The 23,874-nt window shown below is 35.2% G+C and overlaps 1 protein-coding gene across 8 annotated transcripts in view; it reads right to left on the bottom strand.

Moving 5' to 3' along the window:
- NFIB (nuclear factor I B) overlaps positions 1-23,874 on the bottom strand; it is a 547,931-nt gene that overhangs the window by 245,220 nt on the left and 278,837 nt on the right. For 3 of the 8 annotated variants that reach the window (XM_044685408.1, XM_044685416.1, XM_044685441.1), the window contains exon 2: positions 15,713-16,244. In XM_044685408.1, coding sequence (XP_044541343.1) covers positions 15,713-16,244 — 532 coding nt within the window. Of the gene's footprint in view, positions 1-15,712; positions 16,245-22,473; positions 23,366-23,874 lie in introns of those variants that run through there. The other 5 variants (XM_044685423.1, XM_044685430.1, XM_044685445.1 and 2 more) reach the window with 4 other exon arrangements.

The raw sequence follows: 23,874 nt of genomic DNA, 5'->3' as shown, positions 1-23,874 counted from the left end.
GAGATAATAAGTAATTAGGCCCTGAATTTGCAAAGATATTGAGGCCAACTATATACCACTTTTTTCTCAAGTAGCTCTCAGGCAAAAAAAGAAATTTTTTTACAGATTGTCCTAGACTATGATTGACATGTGACAATAGCCTTCAAAACTCACAGTTGTCAGAAGGGAACTGAAAGCCCAACATCTATCTGAACAAGAACTATCTTTAAAACATGATTTTAAAATCTTTACCTAGTTTTTGCTTGAAGACTTCCAGTGAGAAGAATTTCCTGAACTCTTAAAGCAGTCCATTCCACTTAGGAAAGCACTTAAGTGTTAGGGAGTCTTTCCTTATGTCACACCTAAATTTGCCTCTCTGTAGCTTCCATTCTTTACTTCTAATTCTGTTCCGTGGGGCCAAACAAAAAAGCCTAAACCATCTTCCACATGATGGCCCTTTAAATGCTGTTAGATATATAGATATGTAGACATATGTAGATAGATGTAAATATAGACATATGTATCTATAGATGTACATCTAATTTTCCCCCTTTATCTTTTTCTTTTTCCCAATCTCTTATTACTATAGCATTATCCCAGGAGCCTTCAGTCTAATTTATGGGTTACCTGTCTCTTTCTAAAAGGGGGTACAAAGCAGTCATTACAGGGGAGAACTGAACCACTCACTATACCTAGCTCAGGATTGTAGATGGATTTCCTGTGCATCTCTTCTACCAGGAGAAAATACTTGGTGATTCCAAGAAATGAAGTCGTTTCTCGTCCAGGATCATTTTCAGAATCAGAATTCTCTCATGGTAACTTTTCGACCTTTTTTTTAAAAAGGTTAAAATTTCAAAATAGCTATTGCAATTCAAAAAGTAACACTTTTACCAGGTGACATTTATACTGCTTATTTTGCATACTCATGTTCACATGAATATAATAATAATGCAATACGGTCATTAATATATAGGGAAATTTTTCACATTTTCAGTATTTTGCATGTCAGAAATTAGGATTTTCTCTAGCCTACAGGACTATAGGTAAGCAGTATGAAGGCTGAGGGGTCAGGTTCCCAACTTTCAAATTCTTTTTAGAAAATAATATCTAATAATCCTTGTAACCCTTATGAATTTGGTAGTGGTATGCTGGAACCTCCTATAGATGCCATTTTCCACCTTGTAATTTTGCATATGGAGGGTTCATCCCAGAACAAGTTCCTCCGAACAAGAGAAATTCATTATAAAAGTGCCAAAAGAGACCCATGCTAAGACTCCAGTGTTGTGGCATGAATTATCTTTTAGTAAATTTGATTAACCAAACTTGTTTAACACCTACTATATACAAAAAAAAATGTGCTGTGTGGTGAGGACACAAAAATATTTAAATAATGCAATACATACACAGAGAAGAAAAAATTAAAAAACCAAAGTAACGCACAATCATTTCAAAAGGAAGAGCATGGTAACAATGGCACAGGAGGTGGGGTGGGAAAGGAATGGAGATAATGGACTTCTTCCAGAATAAGGAAGCACCTGAAATGTGCTTAAAGAAAAACTACTGTCTGTGTGTGGCAGAGAGAGGAGCAGTCAGTTTGAGATATGGGAACTGAAGGGTAGTGGGTAGCTATCATATCATTGCTTAATGATATCATTATACTTTTACTTTGGTCAAAATTAAAAAGCCTTCAGATCAAATCAAATTTTAAAAAACAACAGCAGCCTTTATTCTCTCAAGGCTACTAAGAGAATTCATGATCAATGTATAAGTACAGATGTGGCTAATCCCTCATATATATTCTTGGGGGAGGAGTGTTAATCAGGTGAGGGGAAAACAAATCATTAGCACCTAAAAAATAGAAAAGAAAATTAAAAGAAAAAAAGAATGCGGTTTAAATCTAAGTGGTGTTATTTTCAGGCCCTCTAAAAGGATTAAATAACAGAATTCTAAATGGTTTGTTTGTACTTTCCATGCAATGTGTAGATTAACCATGAAATTCTGTTTGGGACACTTTGACATCTGTTTTCAGTGCATTACAATGAAATCTGGGGACTTGATACATACATTTGCTGTAATAAAACTGTCACTAATCAGTGTTTTCCAAAATATTGCCCATAACTATTACTATTCAGTAGTCTCATTTGCATGATCTAATATTGTTGCTACATCATGTTTTTCCCTGACAACATGTTAGTTGGTCCCAGGCACATTGTCTAAAATGGCTGCAAACCACTCAATAATCGCAGTATTTCCAAGGTACTTCATAAAAGATAAGCAAGCAATTTGTTCCAGAACTAGACAAGTAGTTCATCATTCATTATCTATTTTTCTTTATCACATACATTTGAGGCTATGAGTTAATAATCACGATTAATAAAATCCAACATCGATAAATGAACTCAGATATAAAGAAGCAAACTGTGTCTCATATTGCCAATACATACAACAGAAATTTGACTCAAAAGGTCCCCCGACAAATATGCGGAGATGTTATTTGGATACTGACTGTAAAGCCTATTATTAACTTTGACCATGGTACCACAGCCCAAAACTGGACTAGTCTGTAAAAAACAGCCTTCCCCATTTTCTCTCAAGTTAACACGCAGTTGTACCCCATGTTCACTAAGTAGGTTTAAAGGAAATATATTAGTTCAGTAACCCTATTCACCTGCATACATAAACCTTAGCCTAAATGTTACTATGGTCTTGGAAAAATACAAACTATATAAGTCACCAATAATTAAAATTCATGGTTTGTAACATGTGTAGATACATATACACAAATATGTTGTCTACAGAGTTGCAATTTTTATTTAGATTACTTAATAACAATATAATCTTTTTTGCCCTACCATGATATTCATCGCCAGCTTGAAATACAGTTTCCTGTACACATGTTTTATATTACATGAATGTTGGACACAAAAAGCTGATTAATTGTAGGCCTTAATGCTGTGTTTGTTAGTGCTAAGAAGTCATTCCAAATGTTCCAAAAGGGATTACTCAGTATAACAAGTCTATTTAATTACTGTAAGACCAGTGATCCTCATATTACTATAAGCAGCTTTTCTCTTATTTGGAGTCTGTAAATAGAACAGAAATTGTTACATGATAACTATAAATCATGTCAAAAAATATTCAGGTTGTACCATCAAGAAATGTAAAGGAATGTGCAGGCAGCTACAGAAGTCTATGCAAGAAATATAGGACTTAACAAGCACGCACATGTATGTGCTCTACTTGACGTTTATACCAAAAAATTTTCAGTTGTGCATTTAAGTAAACCTTTTCATTTGCATGAGAAAGTACAAAAATCATTCCTTTGAAACTTCAGCAGCAATGGTTTTTATGTTATTCTTAGATGCTTTAGGTTATATTTTAAGATGGTTATATTAATGAAATTAAATTTTGAATCTTAATAAATAGTTGAGTATCTTAAAATTCATTGATTTTATAGGTTTTATAATATATTTTAAATTTTCCTATTAATGAAAAAGATCCACTCAACTTGGAAATTACTTTCAAAAGGATCAGGTAATATATATATTACTTTAAATTACATGCCATGGGCCAAAACAACCTCATCTACTTTCCAGCTCTGTTTTCTGTTAATCTCAGTGATTCATTAACTAATAAATAAATACATGGGCTAAGTTTTACTAGTAACTCCCGGATAATAGCATAGCAGCAGTGTGGCCTAGTGGATAAACAGTTAGTTTGGAAGGTGCCTCTGAAACATACTGGATATGTGATCTTGGCCAAGTCACTTAATTTCTCAGTGCTCTGGATAATCTCTAAGACTAAAGGTTGCTGAAATGGTGTTAACTAGCACAGATAGACTGTGTTTTCTTCTCTGAAACTTCCCTAAAACAAAGAAATCAGAGTCTCTATCCCTTGTATCAAACCATACTGGTGCATGATAAACTCTTGATGTGTTTAATATATGCAGATGATGCCAAGGCAATAGAGTGGTGGTGGATTTATGCTAAACCATTGACATTCTGAGGCTAAAAGTAAATAGTGTATGAGGGGATATAACCTATCATCTTGATCTCATTATCTGAGTGCTCTGGTTGGTTTAAAAAAAAAAAGGATAGACAAACTCAGGAGGACCCTCAGTTCAAATTCCAGCTAGGATAAAACTAGCCATATGACTCTGGACAAGTGATTTAATCACTTGGTGTCTCAGGTCCCCAACAAAAAATGGAAATAATAATATTTGCACTACCTATTTTGTAAGGTTAGTCTAAAGAAAATGCTATAGAATCAAGAATTATTATTATCATTAACCATAGCTGCCATGATTATCAAAGTACTAGAACCAGTCCCATTTGTTTTCTATTGTGTTTATTCTAAATGAAATAATTTCAAGTAGTTATATTTAACTTCTTCCTCTGGCATTCATATATTTCATTTTCTTTGTCAATAAAAAAAAGAGAAATTGTAGGATAAACTCCAAATTGCAATTATTACTGATTAAATATTTTGAGAGTTTTGACCCAACTAAGGATCATTTAAGAAGAAGAGACATTCTTAGACACAAGTCTATAAAATGAATAGTCTCCTCATCTTTTGAAAACAACCCAATCCATCCATATCACCACTGTTTTTATCCAACCAAATCTAAATAAACTTAGTCCACCAAAATATTGCTAGTTAAATTTTTCTTTAACAAAAGCCTTACCCTTTTTAAAAAAAACTATCACATTCTATCTTCGAATCAATACTGTGTATTGGTTCCAAGGCAGAAGAGCAGTAAAGGCTAAGCAATGGGGATTAAATGACTCACCCAGGGTCACATAGGTAGGAAGTATTTGAGGCCACATTTGAACCCAGGACCTTCCATCTCTAGGCCTGGCTCTCAATCCACTGAGCTACCTCATTGCCCCCAATTATAAAAATTTTATCAGAGTGCTGGTATGAATGCTATTAATCATAAACATATGATTGAGTAACTATTCATTCTACACTAAAATTGAGATTATTTTTTGTTTAGATCCATTATAATACCTTTTCTTCTTCCTTTCAGAGATTTATAGTGATGAGAGAAAATTATTCTTGGACACCAACCTGGAATAAAAAAAAATCCCAAACTATATACATTTTTTAAAACTATGTATTCCTAGAATACTAAGCGGCCAAGTTTATAACCACAGAACACTTCTACATGTGAACACTGATAGTTGTGTTGCTTTGAAAAAGTATTTCTTATCACCTAAGTTTTCAGGACAGGTACTCTCACTGCTTCATTGAACAGATTTGTGTACTATATCTTAATTCATTGCCCCATGTACTTAACTCTCCTGTTGCCAGTATTTACCAACGCTGCCCTGTCTCAATTCTAAGAAATGAGGCATGTTTAACTGCTTTTAAAAACTGAGGAAAGAAAACGAATTTCTGAAAACATTTTAACTCTAAAGATTTTTTAAGCTCCACCCCATTCCTGAGAGGTAAACTTTCAGCAACTTGGAAAATGGCTATGATATAATCCATATACTTCTTCCCATCAGAGAGGAATGCAACAATCCTCAGACCAGAACCTATTCTCTTAGTACAGCATGCAAATCTAAACTTATTGCTCAGATCCCTCTACCCATCCCATCCTTCTACACCTGACATGGCCACAAAGACCACATCTTAGCAGAAGCCTATATAAAACACTACTATTAAGGATGCCAAAGAGTAAAGCTGGAAACAGAAGCCCTGAATTCAAATCAATTTATCTCCTTCATTGGACCTTCTAATTAAAGTTTCATGGGTAAGGTAAAGGGAGGAGGATCAATCTGTTAAGTAAAATGATGTTTAAAGATTATCCACAAATTTTAGTTATCTATGCTTTATCCATCCCCAACCTGAGGTTGGAAAATCAAAAGTAGCTCTGTCTATGAAACACTGAAAATTCTTAATCCTTGAGATGGATGTCTGTGAGAAGATCAGAGATGGCAAACACTGTGATCTACAGTTTACAGATATATTATAGGGGACTGAGAAAGGTTAAAGTTAAGGAGTCAAAACCATCTCCTATTTCATTATGTCTTCTATCTGTCAAATACTCACATATGTAAACAGTATATGGCATATACTTATAGGAAATACACAACTTAACTTTAACATTTTTCTCTGATAATTTTAAAATAAAATGTAACAGCTTGGATTTTCAATATTTAATCTGGCAAAGATAGGGGAAACCATAGGCTGAAAAATCATATTTGGCATCTTTTAAAAGAAGAATTGAAAATATCAAAAGTTTTAACATTTGCTTTAAGGCATTTCAATATTTCCAACACAGCACTTCGTTTTCTCAGAAGTCAAAATTATGTTTCATATGTGAAATGGTCAACAAAAAATGCACTCCTTTGTTTCTTGGATGATGAGTTATTTTTCTAGACATTTAGTGAAATGAATATTTGTAACTAACCTGTTCACAAAATGTCACATCGTTTTTGCTTATGAATTTTTACTAAATCAAGAAAAAATAACTTATCTAATAAAAACTGTGTAAGAAAATCCTGAGGTAGAACATTTGAAGTTTCAACTCATTCTAATTTTCTTCCATTTTGTCTCCAACATTAACATTCAGTAGTAAATAGATCTTTCAAATAATCACTAATAAATTTACTGCATATAATTTTAAAAGCATTGTCAGACATTCTTAAAACCAAAAATATAAGTGGAATGATTGTTTTTAACATCTGAATATCATCAAATGGAATATGTTTCTAGGAATCAGCTGGAAATAGTGAAAATTCTAATGGAGCAAGCCGAAAAAAATGTAAAAAGTGAAATTTCAGAATCCAGTATTTGGAAATTGTACTTTTTTTAAAAAGAAGAAATTATCATGCGTGCCATAAAAGATTAAAAGTAAACTGGGAGCAGAAAGAGAAATCAGTCTCCTAAAAGCCAGAAATCCTTTTCCTCCCACCTCAAGAACCAAGGAGGGCTGCCAATTTGTCCCCATCACTGTCGACAAACAAAAGAAAACCCCTACTACAGCTAGACCATGTCAAACAGAAGACACAACTACTCCAGAGGGACGCCTTGAATCCACTGGGGTGTAAAGTCGGGGTTGGGGCCTTTTTGTCAGCCATTACCATAAAAGAATAAGAGGAAACAGTGACATTACTAAACAATGGAAAGGTCAAACGGCTTGCAGCCATTTCATGACCCAGACAAGTCAAGGTCAAGGGATTCAGGTAGCAGCTTTGCCTGGGCATAAGTTACAGCACAAATGAATTGTTTTAACACATCAGCTTTGGTCAATTAAACCTAACAAGACAAGTTGCAGGGTTCTTGACACTAAGGCCAGAAGCTGAGACAGACCTCATAAAACAAGGCTTTTAACATGGCATAGCAAATTTAAGGTAATCCATCCAGAAACTGCAGATGTCAGAATAATAAAATACAAGTTGACCTAAGCAGGAACATTTTTCAGTTTTGCCTCCTAGATACTGGGGTATCACATTGACACACTCTCGTCATTACCATGGGCAAATAGTAATCCCCTATACACATAAATTAGGCAATGCCCTCTATTATCAATAACTCTAACTTCAAACCTTTGTAAGCACAATAATATTTTTGTGCTGGGCTCTCGGCTTCCTTGCTAACAGTGTGCTTAATGTTGTAAAAACACCTATGCACATATTTTTCCCCCAGAGATTCTAATCATGAATGTTTTCAAAAAAATTTTAATTTCACTCAATATCAGACTTCTGGTCTGTCACATTGCATTTGTTGTTGTTTGCTAAATAACTACTATTTAATGCTGATTCTTCAATGTGCATACATTTGAAAAATCACTTAGTTAAGTATTAAAGTCTCTCTTTTCAGTGTTGGGGCTGAAGTTAACTTGCCTTTAAAAACTGCATATATTTAGCATTAAAGAATTTTTCCTTAATCTGCAATTCTTATTTTATTTTGCACTTGTTTAAACAAATCCCATTTTCTACTGATTGGTGCTTCATCAGAAACTTGCTACATGCTCTGAACTGCCTTAAATTGGGAGTATGAAAATATACAACCTCCAGGCAACTCTCAGCTAACAAAATGACTTCATCCATCACCCCATATTTTCAATTATATTGTACTTATTCGGAGTTCTTTAATTTGTCTGTGATTCATCAATGCTGTCCCGTTTAAACTATTATCATAAGTGGAGGGGCTATGGAGCTGTGTGTTTATCATACGTGATATTTACATACACAAATATTCCTGCTTCCTTATGTCACCCCACAGTTCTACTGCTTCATTCAAATTTTGTGGTACTTTTCCCTTCAACTCAGTTCCAAGGTTTTCCCCAACTCATCAATTAATTAGTAGTTGTTTCTTTCCATTTTTCTCAATAAAACAATAACATTCCCCACCACCCCTCACAAATTAAAAAAAAAAAAAAAAAACCTCAATCTCTAAAATGGCATAAATTTGGCATCCTGTTACTTTCAGGCTAATGTTGGCTAATCACACAAGCACATTCCTCACTGTAGTCATTTAGTTTTCAATATATTCCTCTATACTTTAATGATTCCTGCTTTATGCCAAACTGTAACAAGTGAATTCAACTAAATTAACCACAACATGTAATTAAATTCAGAAGTTTAAGATTTTTTCTAAAAAAATACTACCTTGCCACAGAAAAAAGAATCTAATTCTTTGGAAGTTTCTTATGTTGTTCTGCTTGGCTCTGCGACCTGCTGCTGTAATAACTCAAGTTTCCGATAGCATAACCACCAGTCCTTGAGATTTCTAAAATTATTCCTTTGCCATAGGGGCAAGAGTGGAGATGGAGGAAGAATTGGAAAACTTTGCTTTGACAATCACATTGTCCATTCATTCATTCTGGCATTGCATGTATAATGCAAATCATCTGAAGTGTCTGAAAATTCTACTTTCATTAACTTCAAACTGGAAAGTATATTTTTTTAATTCAGCAATATCTTCTCTGTGAGTTCATAAACCAAAGAGAAACTTGTACCTAGAAGCTTGCTTGAAAAAGAACCCAATTTCTCTTCCTTATTATAATTTTCACAAACCATGCATAAGCTAAGAAAATTTTGTTCAAGTAAAAATTTTGTACCCTATATCTGCTCTTTGCAAATATTGAGCATGTAGTAAAGCATCTGCCATTCTTTGACTATCTGGGAAGCTATTATGATATCTAAAACTACAAGTTTATCTTACTTTTAAAATTATTCCTGAGAATCCAGACAAAGGTTCCGATTGGGCCACATTCTAACCATATTCAATAACAAAGAGTGGGTAGAAATCTGGTTTCTCTGCCCCATCTAGCATAAGAAACCAAGATTCCAAAGAAAATGATTTTGCTAAATAATAGATAATGCCTGAAAACAAAAATTCTAATAGTCTATCAATCTATCTGAGAAGTAAATTACTGAAGGTTAAACACTGACTTGCCATATGATGTTTTTTTCTACATAGTTCCAATACCTAAAGTTAGGAATAGGGGAAATCCTGAAAGCATAGTCTATATATTATGTGGGCAAGTGGGACAGTTGAACTTCTTTAATAAAAATTTAAGACACAAAACCTCTGAAGAAGTAAACCATAAAAGTGCAATTATTAATAATAAATAGTCTCTAAAAGTGTGTTGGATCCCCAAGTCCTCAGACACAAAACAGCAACCTCGCCTTTCAGCGAGTTACTTTGCTTAAAAACCAATCATGCATTCCCTGAAATGTATACTTAGGTCAAATTAGCCATCCTCCCCCAACAAATGCACATGATTTCTATTCCTTCACATGTGGACTCATCTTACTAAACTACATTCAGGCACAATGTAAAATTCACTGAATAACTTAAGTGAATATTTTTATTTCTGTGTGTACAAATTTGGAAGAGGAAGAAGGAAAATATCTCCCTCGTGCTCATAGCACAGCAACAATTTTGGTTGCCTTCAATCTTTAATTCAATCAATCACTCAAAATCTTATGTGAAGCACCTACTATGTTCCAGTAATCTATCTTACATGTCTATAGATAACTTTTTATATTTCAATGTCATAAAAATAGAACAAATAAGCTGTATTCTCTCAGTCTCCCACTAAAAAGTGAATGCAGGAGTTTAGCTTGCCATATCTACGTGCTGGTGCCAAGCTTGTTCAACTGGCACTGGCACTTTAACTCTTGAACTGTCTGGTAAATCTATTATATAGCTGGGATATCATGGCATGAAAAGAACTAACCTCTGGGCCCTCTGACATTGTTTTCTTCTTATCAGTGAGGAAATTGCTAAATATCTTATCTTTAATTATATGTTCCCTATGAAGGTCTCATTAAATCCATGAACAGAGGGATGCCAATAAGAGTACAACTTTATCTTCTGAAGCAGACGTAAGCCAGAGCACAAACAAATGTACACTGTAGTGCAAGCAGTTCAGTTGAGGACTGGACATTAAATGGAAAATTTAACTATGGTCATCTATAATCACATATACAAACATTTATAGTTTTCCTATCACGCGAAATAGGAAAATGCATGTTTTAATTTCATATTTTCAATGAGGAAAATTATCATTTACCGGCTGTTTCATTTTTCCCAAGTAAGAGAGCATTTTTTTTTTGCAAAATGGCCACAAAACAAGTAAATTTTTAATGAGTAAAAATATAATCATGTGAATAATAATCATCATCTACATAAGTCTATTATGACGACACTAATGGTTACCCAAATTAGTCCATAAGTCAAGAACCAATTTAGGAAGAGAAGAAAAAAAAAAGGATTTCTAGCATTTGCTTATTCACTAGCAATATGTGACAAATAGAAAGGGTCATATTTCAAAACAGGATATTAATTACAATTTCCCCTAAAAACAAAGTACATTATTCACAACTTAACAATATAAATTGTTACACAATTTAACATTCAAAAAGAATGCCAGCCTACATGCAACAACTTAGCCACAACCTTAGGTGCCCCAAATAACTAAAGGGGACTTTAGTTTTAAAACATGTTCAACACTGATAAAGTTTTTGTGCTTGAAAACATCTTTAATAAGAGGGCAAAGTATGGTTCAATAATCAGTTAGCATGAGTGTATATAAAATGTGTTTTCTTGCATTTGTGCAACCTGCACACATAACAGTTGCTATCTCTTGAGATCTGTAAACTTTCTAGCAAGCCCAGTGAGCTAGATACTTTTTTGCAGAACTCTTCCCTACTTGAAATCCCAATGCCTACTCTGTCCCTTTTCTCTACCCTTACCACCACCACCCCCCATTCTACCCCAGACAGGACACAGTCTGGCGATTCAGTTCCTCACATAGGCCAGACTTCCTTCTGTGCAGCCCTTTGGGTAAAACTGCTAATCCTTCTTATTAATTAACGAGATAATAGTGGTTAACCGGAAAGCAATATTAATGCTAACTATCTAGGAAACTTCAACAAAAAATGACAGCCTTTTTTTGGTTTTCCTGGTAACCAAACTTTACAGCTGGGACCTCAGGAGCATTCTGATGTAGAGTTTAAATTCAGGAATGACTAGATTCTATCAGATTTAGGAAATATGACTCTTCTTTGAACATTTGCCCTACAAATTACCTCTCCCAAATTTCTGATATGAGAATGAAGTCTAAGGAGCTTTCACAAGAGCATTATAAAAAATGGAAAGTGGAGAAACTAAGAGAAATATGACTAATATAAGAAATATGTTATGCTGGGAGAGAAAACAAAAAAGCTTAGTAATAATTAATGCATTTCCCATCAATGTAGTCTATTAGTCTTCCACAATATTTCTGAAGGCAGGATGCTCTTCCTACAGTACAGACTTCTATAATATAGTGAGAATAGTATAGAAAAATTTGCCTTTTCAAAAATTTTTGTTAAGATAGCAACAAAGACAGCATAGAGAACAAGAATTCACTAGATGAGAAACATTGGCTCACTTCAATCTGTTAGTAAAATGAAGAGACAAGATTAGAACAGTTGTTTCAATCTACTGCAATCTAAAAAAATCTAGAAAAGGAAAGGATTTATTTTATCTAAGGTTTGCTGCAGCAAACAAGTACAGCAGCTTTCATTCTCTGATTGTCAAAAACTTTCCAATGTGCCCACTGCAATGCGGATGCCAACCAACGAATCAAAGGCATTCAGCAACTAGACAAAGAGGGTCTGATGCCAACCTCGGTGCCACTGGCAACCATTATTGGCATCAAGCACATTGTCTGCCTTTTTTTTTTCCTTCTCCTGGCACTTGACAAACAAAATGGCGGTTCTTTTAGCAACGGAACACAGTAAAAGCGCAGCACACAATCAAATACCATAAATGATTTTATGGACTTATATATACAGTTCTTTCCAAATGATACATGCTCTAAAATAGGCAGTGAGAAGAGAATGCAATTTTATCAATAGCTGCACTGAACATGACCTTTGATAATCTAATAAAAAAGTAAAAGTGAGGAAATTATGGTTTTTTAAAAGGCTGAGTAACAAAGAGCTTGGACTTTCAAGAAAAAAAAAACACTGCCCTATGGTCATTTGATACTGGAATTTTTAATAACTTAGATTTCATGAGTAATTTTTAAATTTCATAATTTCTTCCCCAAACCACAGTAGCGATAGCCACTGCTTACAGTTCATGTCAAATACCCCTCTAACTTTTTCTCCATTCTAGAAAGGATGCTGCTGCTACTATGAAAAAGGGGAAGCATAAGCTGAAACAAAAAAAAAAAAAAAAAAGGAAAGAAAGAGGGAAAAGGAAAGCCATCTGAAGTTGGTCAACGATGAAACTTTATTAGGAAGCTGGTCCTTATTTCTTCCTCCTGAAAAGATGCAGTATGTGATCTTGTATAAATAACCAAAAGGACTATTGACATTTTCAGATCTGGAAATTGTCAATATATTGTAACATTACTCCGCACTGCAATGCGGATGCCAACTAACAAATCACAAGCATCCTAAGCTAAACAAAGAGGGTCTGATGCCAATCCTGGTGCCACTGGCAACCATCATTGGCACTCTAGCTATTCTTTCTCATGTTTTTCTCCTAGTCATTTAGAGAGAGGGAAAAAGTAATTTTCTCTTTTCATTCAATTTCAAACATTACATTTTTCTTTTCTGATTTTTCTTTCAGGTTATTCTTTATAGTTCTATACCTAATTTATAAAACATAGTTAAGTGGGTTTTCACGTACTTACAGGAGAAATAAAAAGTCTTTATGTGAGAGATGCAGCGCTTTGATTGACTACAGGCTTATCTTTTAAAACCTGGCTTCTTTAATCAATTGCACTGCAAAATGACATAATTAACCTACTCTTAACAAAGAAAAAGATACAAATTTTGAAAAAAGGAAAAAAACAAAAGCATCATAATGTGACTTTTTCAAATAAAGAACCAACAGATGTTAACAGAAGATGCACTGGAAGGTAGGAAAAGGCACAAATTAGAATCAATGGGTAAAATAATGAAAAATCGCCTGACTGATTTTAAAACAAAAGAAAAAATCAATATTTTCTCCAGAGACATTTTCCTAGAGGTTGTTTAAAACTTAGTATGCCCACCAATGGTATAATGTAGAAAAAGCATTTATATATTTACCCTATTCGCCTTATCTTCCCCAATTCAAAGGGTAAATTCTTATTGCCAATTCATCTAAAGCAGGAGAACAGGCAGCCTGCCCTGTTACCTCGCACACATACACACATACATACATATACATACATACATACATACACACATACACACATAAACACACAGAGATATACACTTCAAGGAATAGCCTTCAAGTAACTGAAAACAAGTAATACTTAGGTGAATACGAACCTTCTCTCTACACTAAAAAGTCGCTTGACTTGGTTTTTAAAACTTTACTTGCAAGTATGTTAAAATGCATTTTTCAGATAATCCAACTAATATGTAATCCATTGCTTATTATCACTGAATGGAAATTCATGTCATATACTTTAATACTTTTATTTGTGAACCTGGAGTGTATAAATGATTCCATTTTTTTCTCCACAGTTCTACCAAAAGCCTCTTTAGTCATATTTAAGTCACTGCAAAACAACAAAACACTATTTATAATGATCAGTGGAGGGGAGAGGAAAGGGAAAAAAGAGAATTTGATGTTACAATTTTTTATATATTTGAACAGGATACAATAAATTCCATAGCTTCATTTCCATTGCTATTGCTTAAGATCAGAAATTAAATGTGACTTTTTTCATTGTAACTTTTAAAAATACATCAAGCAAAACTTGTGAAGAAATATAAAGTGCAGGCAACTTGCTATGTACCTAGATGCCAGAGCCAAATGAATAATGCTGATAGTTTGCTTATTTTAGAATTGAAAAATTCATAACAATTTATAATTCAAATCTCATAATTATAAAAGAAGCATGAGACAGCAGTATTGTCATCTGGCTATCTGCAGGGCATTTTTGCCCACCACCAGGCCAAGTTATGAAACTGTCTACCATATGTGGCATATTCAACTTTAGTCTACTTTGGCAATACTGCTGAAAAGGAAATGCAATTTTAACACGGATCGATTACTGACATAAATGTCTTCTAGGTCCTGATATATGCAATAGGAACATTCTTGACTATTTAAAGATAGTAAAGTATAAGGAAAATTAGAAACCATAAATAAAGAACACGTATTATGCAAACTCAAAAAAATGTCAGTGATACCTGTTTTTGAATTATTCAGGAACATGTCTATCAGTATTAGTTTCTACTAATTTAAAAAATAGATATATAGTAGATGTCTCCATTTTTTTTTTCAAGATTCCTTTCAAACTAGCATAAGCAATGGTCTTTCCGTTTTGTTTTTGGTTTTTTTAACTATACTAGAAGGCCATCCTTATATTCTTCAAAAAGTCCCAATCAATTTACACTTTGTGAACTCTGAACATACCTTTTAAAAGTGAATGTTCCTACGTCACTCTAAGAAATTATCATAGCTCGGCTTATAAAAAACCAGAGTGGTAATCCAGTTAGCCAACACTGAGTGGCTGGTTACACAATTCTAAAAGAAAGTGTTGGTAGGTAGAAACGTTTAATCTTACAAAGCTATTGGTCTATATAGGATCTATCTTTTGTCACTAGAGATCTTATGCATTCTGCAATAGTGAGAATTTAATTTTGTTTCTCGGAGCTATCATAGGTGTGAGAACATATTTTAGTTACTTTATTCTACACTGGGTGGAGAGTGTAAAGATTCTTTAACATGTATGGCTGTGACTGTGCCCATACAAATTCACATATTAGTAGGGTTCAAAAAAAATCTATTATAGAAATATGCGAAAGAAAAAATCAAATAAGACGTACAATAGTATTAAATCTGTTGTAACTGAGTAAATTTAACTAGTTCAAAGACACTCAGAAATATACTTCTTCCCCAGGGCTCAACTATTCACATCAGTGTATATGTGCTACAATTTTACTCTAATGAAATGGTATATAAATGGTAGAACATATCTATATGGACATATCACTGGCAGTCTACAGACATACATATATATACATCTATACAAATATAGATCTGATATGTACATGTATGTTTATATGCATGTGTTTTCACACATATACACACATATATAGTGTTACGAGTTGGAAGAGACCTTAGAGACCTTTGAGTCCAACCCAAGTTTTGTGTAAGTATATGGGGAAAGAAAGAGAAAACAGCACTACAGAAGAATGTTTAGAAGTCGTACTTCCAATATACTGTCCTGTCAGTGTTTGACATACTAATATAAGAAACAACAGTCTGCTCCTACCTTGCTCCTGCACGTAGTATGCCAAAAACAAATCAAGCTCTTTTACTGATACTGTTATATGATGTGGCTGGACGCAAAGTGCTGGATTTGTGCAATGTGGGGATTTCATGAGCCGTTCTCCATCCGTACTTTCCAAAGGGATGCCTTTGAACAGGATCACCATGACTAGATCCAGACGCCAGACTTTGTCAGCCTGTCGCAGGCAGTCGATTCTCCTAATCTTACCCTTCTGGTCGGGATTGGATAATACACAGCATGGGTGCTTCTTCCCAGTCACGGTGAGCACGAAATCCTCCCGGTACTCTTGGCGGATGTCTTTGCGCAGCTTGGCGAGGAGCCTGGATGCCCACTTCTGTTTGATTTCAGGCTTTTCACTAAGAAGCTCATCTTTGACTGCTCTTTCCTCATCCTTTGACATTCGCTTCTCATGTTTTTTAAAGTACTTGCGTTTTCGAGCCTGCAGGTTGAACCACGTATAGGCGATTGCACGGACATGTGGAAGAAGTGCCTCGATGAACGGGTGAAATTCATCCTGTGAAAGAAGGGAGGGGGATAGAAGAGAAGAGCAAAGTCAATTTGATCTTAAAAGCTCAGGGAAAAAAAATGTACAAATTCCCTACCAGTTAAATACACAAAGCAATAGAAAGGTAGGTTTAGGTGTGAAGAGCTGTATTATTTCCTTTTATTAATTTACTTAAAATTACTGATATGTTAAGGCAGGAGGTAAAGAAAAGGAAGTATTGTGACAGTTACCCTTCCCTATCCCCACCCCACAGTTTGCAGATAAATAATTTTTTAAACAAATGAAAGCTTTATTTTGTACCCCTGCTCTCATCCCCACCCCCACCCATGCCATACAGACTATATTCTTCAAAAAAGCTTGACCAAAGTGCTTTGATCCTATTTAATATTTAAATGTTTGACTGATCAACTAATGCTAGGCAGTACCATTGTACAAAGCACACACTAAGATTTTGGAAAATCTGAGGAGAGCTGTTCAGAAGGCAGGAGCGATGATGCCACAGTTCATTTCTCTTCTCTGTGGCACAGAAACACAAAGCATATACATGCTCAGTGTAATGCCACACAGTTCCCGCTTTTGGAGCATGCTCTCAGCAAGAGACTGCTGGTGGCACAGAGAGCATGCGCCATCAAACTTGATCCATTTTCTTATCAAACGTCCAACATTCCAACACTGAAACAGTCCCATTCCAGTAGTGGTAACTACAGAAACGGGCATACAGTAAGGAAAAGTAGGTAAAAGCCAGAGCATAGATTATGGAAACCCCAAACCAAAGGTTTCTATATCTAAACACTGCATGTTCACACCCCCCCCCACTCTCCCTCACATCCTCCCCTAGCTCTACCAACTTTGTGAAATAAAAGTTTATAAAGTTGAAAACTAAAATTACATTAGCGATCTTCTGGCAGCTTCCTCTATAGGATGTGAAGCCCCACAGAGTCAGTTAATTTGTTAACTGATCACATGAGTGTGGCAATTATTCTAAACCCCTTAAAAATCAATCTGAGGTGAACAATGAAAAATGGCAACTTGGCACAAACTTAGCATTCTTTGTGTTTCCGTATACCATGACAGAGTGGCATTAGGAGTGCACCACTGGTCAAATACTGCTTTTGTAGAATCTGTGCAATTCCTTTGCAATATTTAAACATTTATATGTGTATATGCACATGTAGACACGGTATATCTGCCTATCCTTTACAATTCATTGGATTGCCTATAGGTTTCTATATTGTTGCTGCCTTCATTGAAAACTGGGGTGGGGGGTGGGGGTGAGGAGGGAAATAGTTGCAGGAATAGAAAGCTATTCCATTTTTCATTACTTCCTGCCTTGGGTAGATTCTGTTTTACATGTATACCTCTTCTGGAAAAACTCTTCCCAAAATACAAACCCCCACTGTAAATAAATATGTAAAAATTCAAAATTTAAAACAAATAGTATCATAGATCTCCATCTTGAGCTGGCAGCAGAGTATCTACTAGGACTGTTTTACTTTTAAGACATTCTCATCAGTTCTTGGTCAAATTGATTATACTGTCAACCCAAACCACAAACTGACTTTCTCTAAGTGACTGTATCCCAAGTTACAGTTTATGGATTAATGTTAGCTACCCTGACAAATGTGGAATGAATTATGTTTAATCAGCAGAGACTGATTAATTCCATTAGGTAAAAATGCTGGAAGTACAGTCAATGACTTTATGACAAAGAAAGTGTCCTAAAAATTCCATATTAACTAATCAACCAGGCTTTAAATGAGATTTATTAATAGTATCAATTACTAAAGAATGGTAAAATGCTAGTTGGGCCCATATAAATGCCAGAAAAAGCGTGAGACTTTTTTGGTATGAACTCTTCAAACACAAAACATACATACATACATACATACATACACACACACACTGTCATTAACATAGTCATCAAATATTTCATGGATTGTCTTAAAATATTACTAAAACAGGAGAAAAATGGAATCAAAATTTTATAATACAGGATGCAGATGATTACATTACAGCATGAAGCATCATGAAGTACCACAGAGGAAATCATTAAACTGATCAGGAGTTTCCAGCAGAGATTTGAACAATTCAGTTACTATGCAAGCACATAAAACTAGGACATGGAAAGAGTTAACCACAATCTGTTCTTTGTGTGGGAAGGCAGCCCTGCTCTGAGCAACCACAGCCCATGATAAGACCTCCCTATCTCCATACACTTTCTGATGCCATGCTTTTAGCTTTCACTGTAACTATAGAAAGTTTTCTTATTCCCCTAAGAAAAATATGCTAAGTGAAAGCCTTCTAAAGGAAACTTGGACTTTGTGTGTTCCTTTACAGCTTACTCTCTACAAACCTTAACTTTGCATATGATTTATTGTTATGATTAATAAATCATCTGATTTTTTTTAACTTAGGACATTTTAGAGTTTGGGGAGAAAATGTCCTGGTCGACATAGCACTTTTGCCACTCTTAAAAGTACACAGTGTTATTTTAACAGGTATTAAGCACTGCAAAAATACTTAAATACTTGTGTTCTTAAGTGCTATGTTCATCGACATTTCACTTTTCTATACAGAGATAACAGTCACTTTTGACTAAATTTACCTTAGTGTAAATAGTGAAGTATGAATAAGACTATTAATCTTTTAATGAATGTTAAAAATTAATAAGCTACTTTAAATATAATGGATCGAAATTTTAGATTCTTGTTTCCTGCATGATGTTTCTTTACAAATATAGAAAAAAACCAAACTTTTAAAAATCATTCTGAAAATATCTAAAATACATTGGCAAAAATGATTCTAAAGTACACACTAGAGAAAAAAATTAAGCACAGAGGTAGCAAACTTTCTCAGCCTTCAAAGCGGTATTATTATCTTTTAGAGCTTCATTGTCTATCTGGATTCCTTTCAAATGAAGCACTGCCTGACAAGAGATATAAATGATTCTAAATGGAGATTTGCTATTAGTTATATACCTTTCTCCACTAACGTGACTAAAATGCCATCTACTCCATTTGATTGGTTTGTAACATTGTCAGAGGCAATATATTTTTTAATGATTTTATGTGACATGAATGTGGATCATAAGTAGCTGTCTTCACACATACACAAGTGATTTATTAAAGTACAGACTTTCAAATATCCCATTAGATGGATCCAGTGTATAAAATGTATTATCATTTTAAACAAAAATGAGAGTTACTTTGAAATAAGCAAAAAATTTGAGAAATTAAGTATCTAAACTTTTAACTCTTACAATGCAAGTCGCAGTAGGCCACCTTTTCTCAGTTATGGATTTAAAAAAAAAAAAAACTTTGATCTTTCCCATTTCCATTTTTTTTGAACACCCAAATGCATTATCAAATTAAAAGACTGATTAAAGAAGCAGGCCGAACATTATAAGCTCGAAATGAAAGTCTTCATTTTCCTAAATCAGTTTTCTTGCCTTCTAGAAAACAATGGTTTCTAGAAAGGAGAAAGAAAATGTGAACAATTTTCGGGAATGGGGGTGAGGGGCAGTATAAGATCTGAAGCACAGTTCTGTTTAAAAAAAAAAAAAAAACCTATAAAAAGTCAGGAAAACCTGAAAGCACATTAAGAAAAATAATAGTTGGAACCTATCCTTCCTACAGAACAGTACATTATTAAGATTTTATATTATTTATGTTAAGAATAAGCAAACATTAAACCATATGTGACCATACTATAGTTTTCCTTACAGATCTGCTTTATATTCTTGGCATGTAAGAAGTACCAATAAAGCAGCATACCAAACTACTGAATATCAGCTTTTAACAATGGGTGCCTGTAGAATTAAGATGGGTTCTAAAAACCAGGTACCTTACTACTACTGAATAAGCTTCCACTTTTTTTTTTAAGTTCTAACCAATCAGGTGATCTACTCTAATTTGTGTTTATAAATCTTAGAAAATGTTTTGATATAAACATTTCGAACCACTATGAACATAAAACTGACAGTGATATAAAACCAAAACAGTTACTTAGTCTAACTTTTGTAACATTTTAACATTCAACACAACCTAACATTTAGAGCTCCTATTAAATATGAAGTCCAAAAATAGTTTCTCATCACATAAGCCTTAGAATCTAAAAATAGATTAAGGCAATATGGAAGATATTTTTTAAAGTAAAAAACAAGTCATCAAAAATGTATCCTGCAAAATAGGTATCTGCAAGTACTTGTATAACAATCGCAAAAATTTATAAATACATTTATATGTTCAAATATCCTTTATGCCAAGAAATCGCTATGCTATTTTTCCTCTGCATAAATTGAGATTAAGTGTAAACTAATATTCTTTTGATAAAAATGTTCAGGGAATCTTGAAATTGAACTCCTGTTAATAATTTCTGAAAAGTAGCTGTTATGAATATGAGTAATATGCAGGATGTGGACAATTATCCAATACTTTGCAGGTGAAGATGAATGATGCAGCACTTCTTAAGCATGCATAGGGTACAAATACAAAATGCATTTCATTTTGCATTACTTGCAATATGGTCAGATAACCATTCAGGTGTTTTAAGTACTAAGGAATGTTAATATTTTAACCTCAAAAAAGATTTATTTGTTTAAAAAAAAGAATAATGATGATAGATAATAACAAAGGTAATTCACACACCTAAGGTGTATATATCTTAGAGGTTTATGGTGATATTTAAGAGGAGAACGTTCTCCTATGTATAACTTTCAAAATACAAGTTGCTTGGTAACTCTCTTTTCCACAGTTTTGTTAAAATAAAGACACTTTTACTTGCTGAAAATATCCATATCTAAGTCAATCATACTCAGATGCCAAACAAAATATAAACAATAAAAAATGTGTCAGCCAAAAAGCTACAGGACTGTATCCAATCACTGAATAAGCCTTATCATTGTTTTCATCTTCATTCACAATTTATGAATGCCTCAATCCTTTTGAATCACAATAGCTTCTAATTGTCAAACAATTGAAATCTTAATCATTTGTCCATTATACAAATGCATCATAATAATATTAGATTTTTTAATTTAACACACCCAAAGACTTACTCACACTTCTTCAGCTATTTGGTTTGTATGCCAATGTGAAAGCAAGTGGTTAACAGTTAACAGTTTATGAAATGTTCTCCTAAAAGGGACAGCATTAAAAACTCCAGCAAACTGTCCCATAGCTTTAGAGTTTTAACGTACTACTTAAAATGTGATCTATGACTATGGGATTAGTATTTCCTTCTTAATGAAGTAATGAAAAATGCCCTGCAGGCATTTAAGCAACTTCAGTGAGGTCACTTTTCATCTGACCTTGGTTTAAAATTCTAGAATTGGCAAAAACGTAAAAAATATGTATTTTGTTTTCTGAATTTGTCAGAAAAATGCTTATAAAAAACAAAATTTAAAGATTGTTGTATATGGCATATATTTATATTTTCAAACAAGAACTAGCTTACATTTTTCTAAACTATGCATACATGATACACCCGCAAAATTTACAAAATGAAAAACTTATATGAAATAAATGTTAGCTACTATGGCCTGAAATAACCACCAGTGCCAACTACATAGACTTAAATTATAAGTATCTTTATGATTAAAGTATTTAAAACATTTTCTTTTTGTACAACGTGTAGTCAAGGCTTTCCGATTCCAAAAGTAGGCAAGAGAATAATCAACTTCCCTTCCATTATCGGCAACAGATTAAATAAGAATCCTACATTATGTTAGTCATTGTTAGTTTAAGGAACACAGAATAACTATGTGCCCTAAACTCCTACTATTATTAGAGCCCAAAATGAAGAGTGTAGTTTAAAAAAAGAGTAAGTTAATTCTAATCATTGCGTTTCGAGTCCTGTTCTTTCTCGGGTAATTAAAACTTTCTCTCTTCGGTTCTCCCCAATCCCTTTACCACCTTCTCCGTTTGACACTTTTCACCATAATTCAATATTTGTGCAGAAATGGCCTTTCCTTCACTTTCAAGGAGCAAGTGCATATTTTCCTTACTTCGGGGCTAGGGATTCCTCCCTTAAAGGATCTCAGTTCTCTTACAACCCGGTTTCCGTGCCGGGATTAACCTCCAGGATGCATTTGGACCCTAGAAAAACCGGTCTCTCTCTCTTTCCCACCCAAACCAAAAATGACTTTTTAAACTTTTCACCTTTTTAAAAAGTTCATTCAATTAAAAGCCGCTAGTTGTTCACAATACAAAACAAAGCAAAACCATTCGTATATCTATACCTGAGTGAGACAGATGGGCGAATACATCATGACTTCGCCTTAAAACGCACTTTCCGGAGATCCCCCAAGAAAAGCCTCCAGAAGCAATAACTTCATCTATTCATTTTACAGTCATCTGAGACTCAAAGATGAGATCAATCAGGATGAGGCTCTGCCCTGGATCACCACAACTTAACAACAAACCCAGTCCTCCTTAAATAGCCAAAGATTCAAGTTCACTTCGTGTGCTAGATTTCCCGGGGTGAAATCCAATCTACACTTTTAACCCTCTGGCTGTCGCTGCGCAGTAGCCGTGTTGGTGGTTGCTGTTGCTGTTGCTGCTGCTGCTGCTGCTGCCGCCGCTGCTGCCGCCACTGCTCCTGTAGTACTTGCTGCTGCAAGCTGGGTCTCGGCCCGGATTTAGGGGCTTCTTTTTTGCTTTTTTGTTTTTGCTGTCCTTGTTAGGGATCGGGGAGGGGGAAAAATGGTTTGGTTTTTGTTTGTGGCTTGTGGTGAGCTGCGTTTAAGAAAAGGAGAAAGACGGGTGGGGAGAGGGATGTTTCACCAGGCTGAGAAAGTTCAAGGTTATAGTCCGGAGCAATGAAGGAAGATCCTGGAGTGATCAGAGGCGAAACTTTGCTAGGAGAAGGTCGTGTGTGTAAGTGTGTATGTGTGTGTGTGTGTTTGCGAGGGTGTGTGCGCGCGTGTGAGATTGAGCGCGCGCGCAAGGGGGCTAAAGATGAAGTGGGAAAGAGGGAGACCGAGTGTATGGAGTGGGGGGAGGGGGGGAAAGCGTGTGCGTGTCTCCCAAGGGCGGAAAATGCTTCGCACCACGCAATCTCCCGTCTGTACTCCGCACGCACAGCAGCCACAGCCACAGCCGCAGCCGCAGCCGCAGCCCCAGCCCCAACCCAACCCCAACCCCAGTCCCAGCCGCCTCTGCTGCTGCCGCCGCCGCCGCCGCCGCCGCCTCCTCCTCCTCCTCCTTTACTGCTGCAGCCCCAGCCGCCTCTTCAGCCTCCCTGGGCTCCAACACTCTTTCCTCTCCGTGTCTTAGGGGGCAATGCTAAGAGGCTGCTTGCTTCCCAACGCCCACTGTAATGAAAATGATCTCTTGAAAAATCCAAACGATAAATCTTTCTCTTCTCCTCTCTTCTAACTCCGTTTTCTGCTCTGGGATCCCCAACCCCCCCACCCCTTTTGGTGCAAAACTTGGAAGTTGAAAAATTCACCGGCTACACCCTCTGGACCCCGCTCCAGCTCTCTCCAAATCAGACTTAAGGATTGTTTTATTATTTAATTACACAATCATCGCTTTACTCCTCCTCCTCCTGCAAACGCACATTCCTTTTGCACCAGCCTCTCCACACACCCCCGCCCCCACCTCTCTCTCTCTCTCTCTCTCTCTCTCTCTCTCTCTCT

This window comes from Gracilinanus agilis, chromosome 1, assembly GCF_016433145.1.
Source record: "Gracilinanus agilis isolate LMUSP501 chromosome 1, AgileGrace, whole genome shotgun sequence".
NCBI classification, from domain to species: domain Eukaryota; kingdom Metazoa; phylum Chordata; class Mammalia; order Didelphimorphia; family Didelphidae; genus Gracilinanus; species Gracilinanus agilis.
This window is presented reverse-complemented; position numbering and strand designations above follow the sequence as displayed.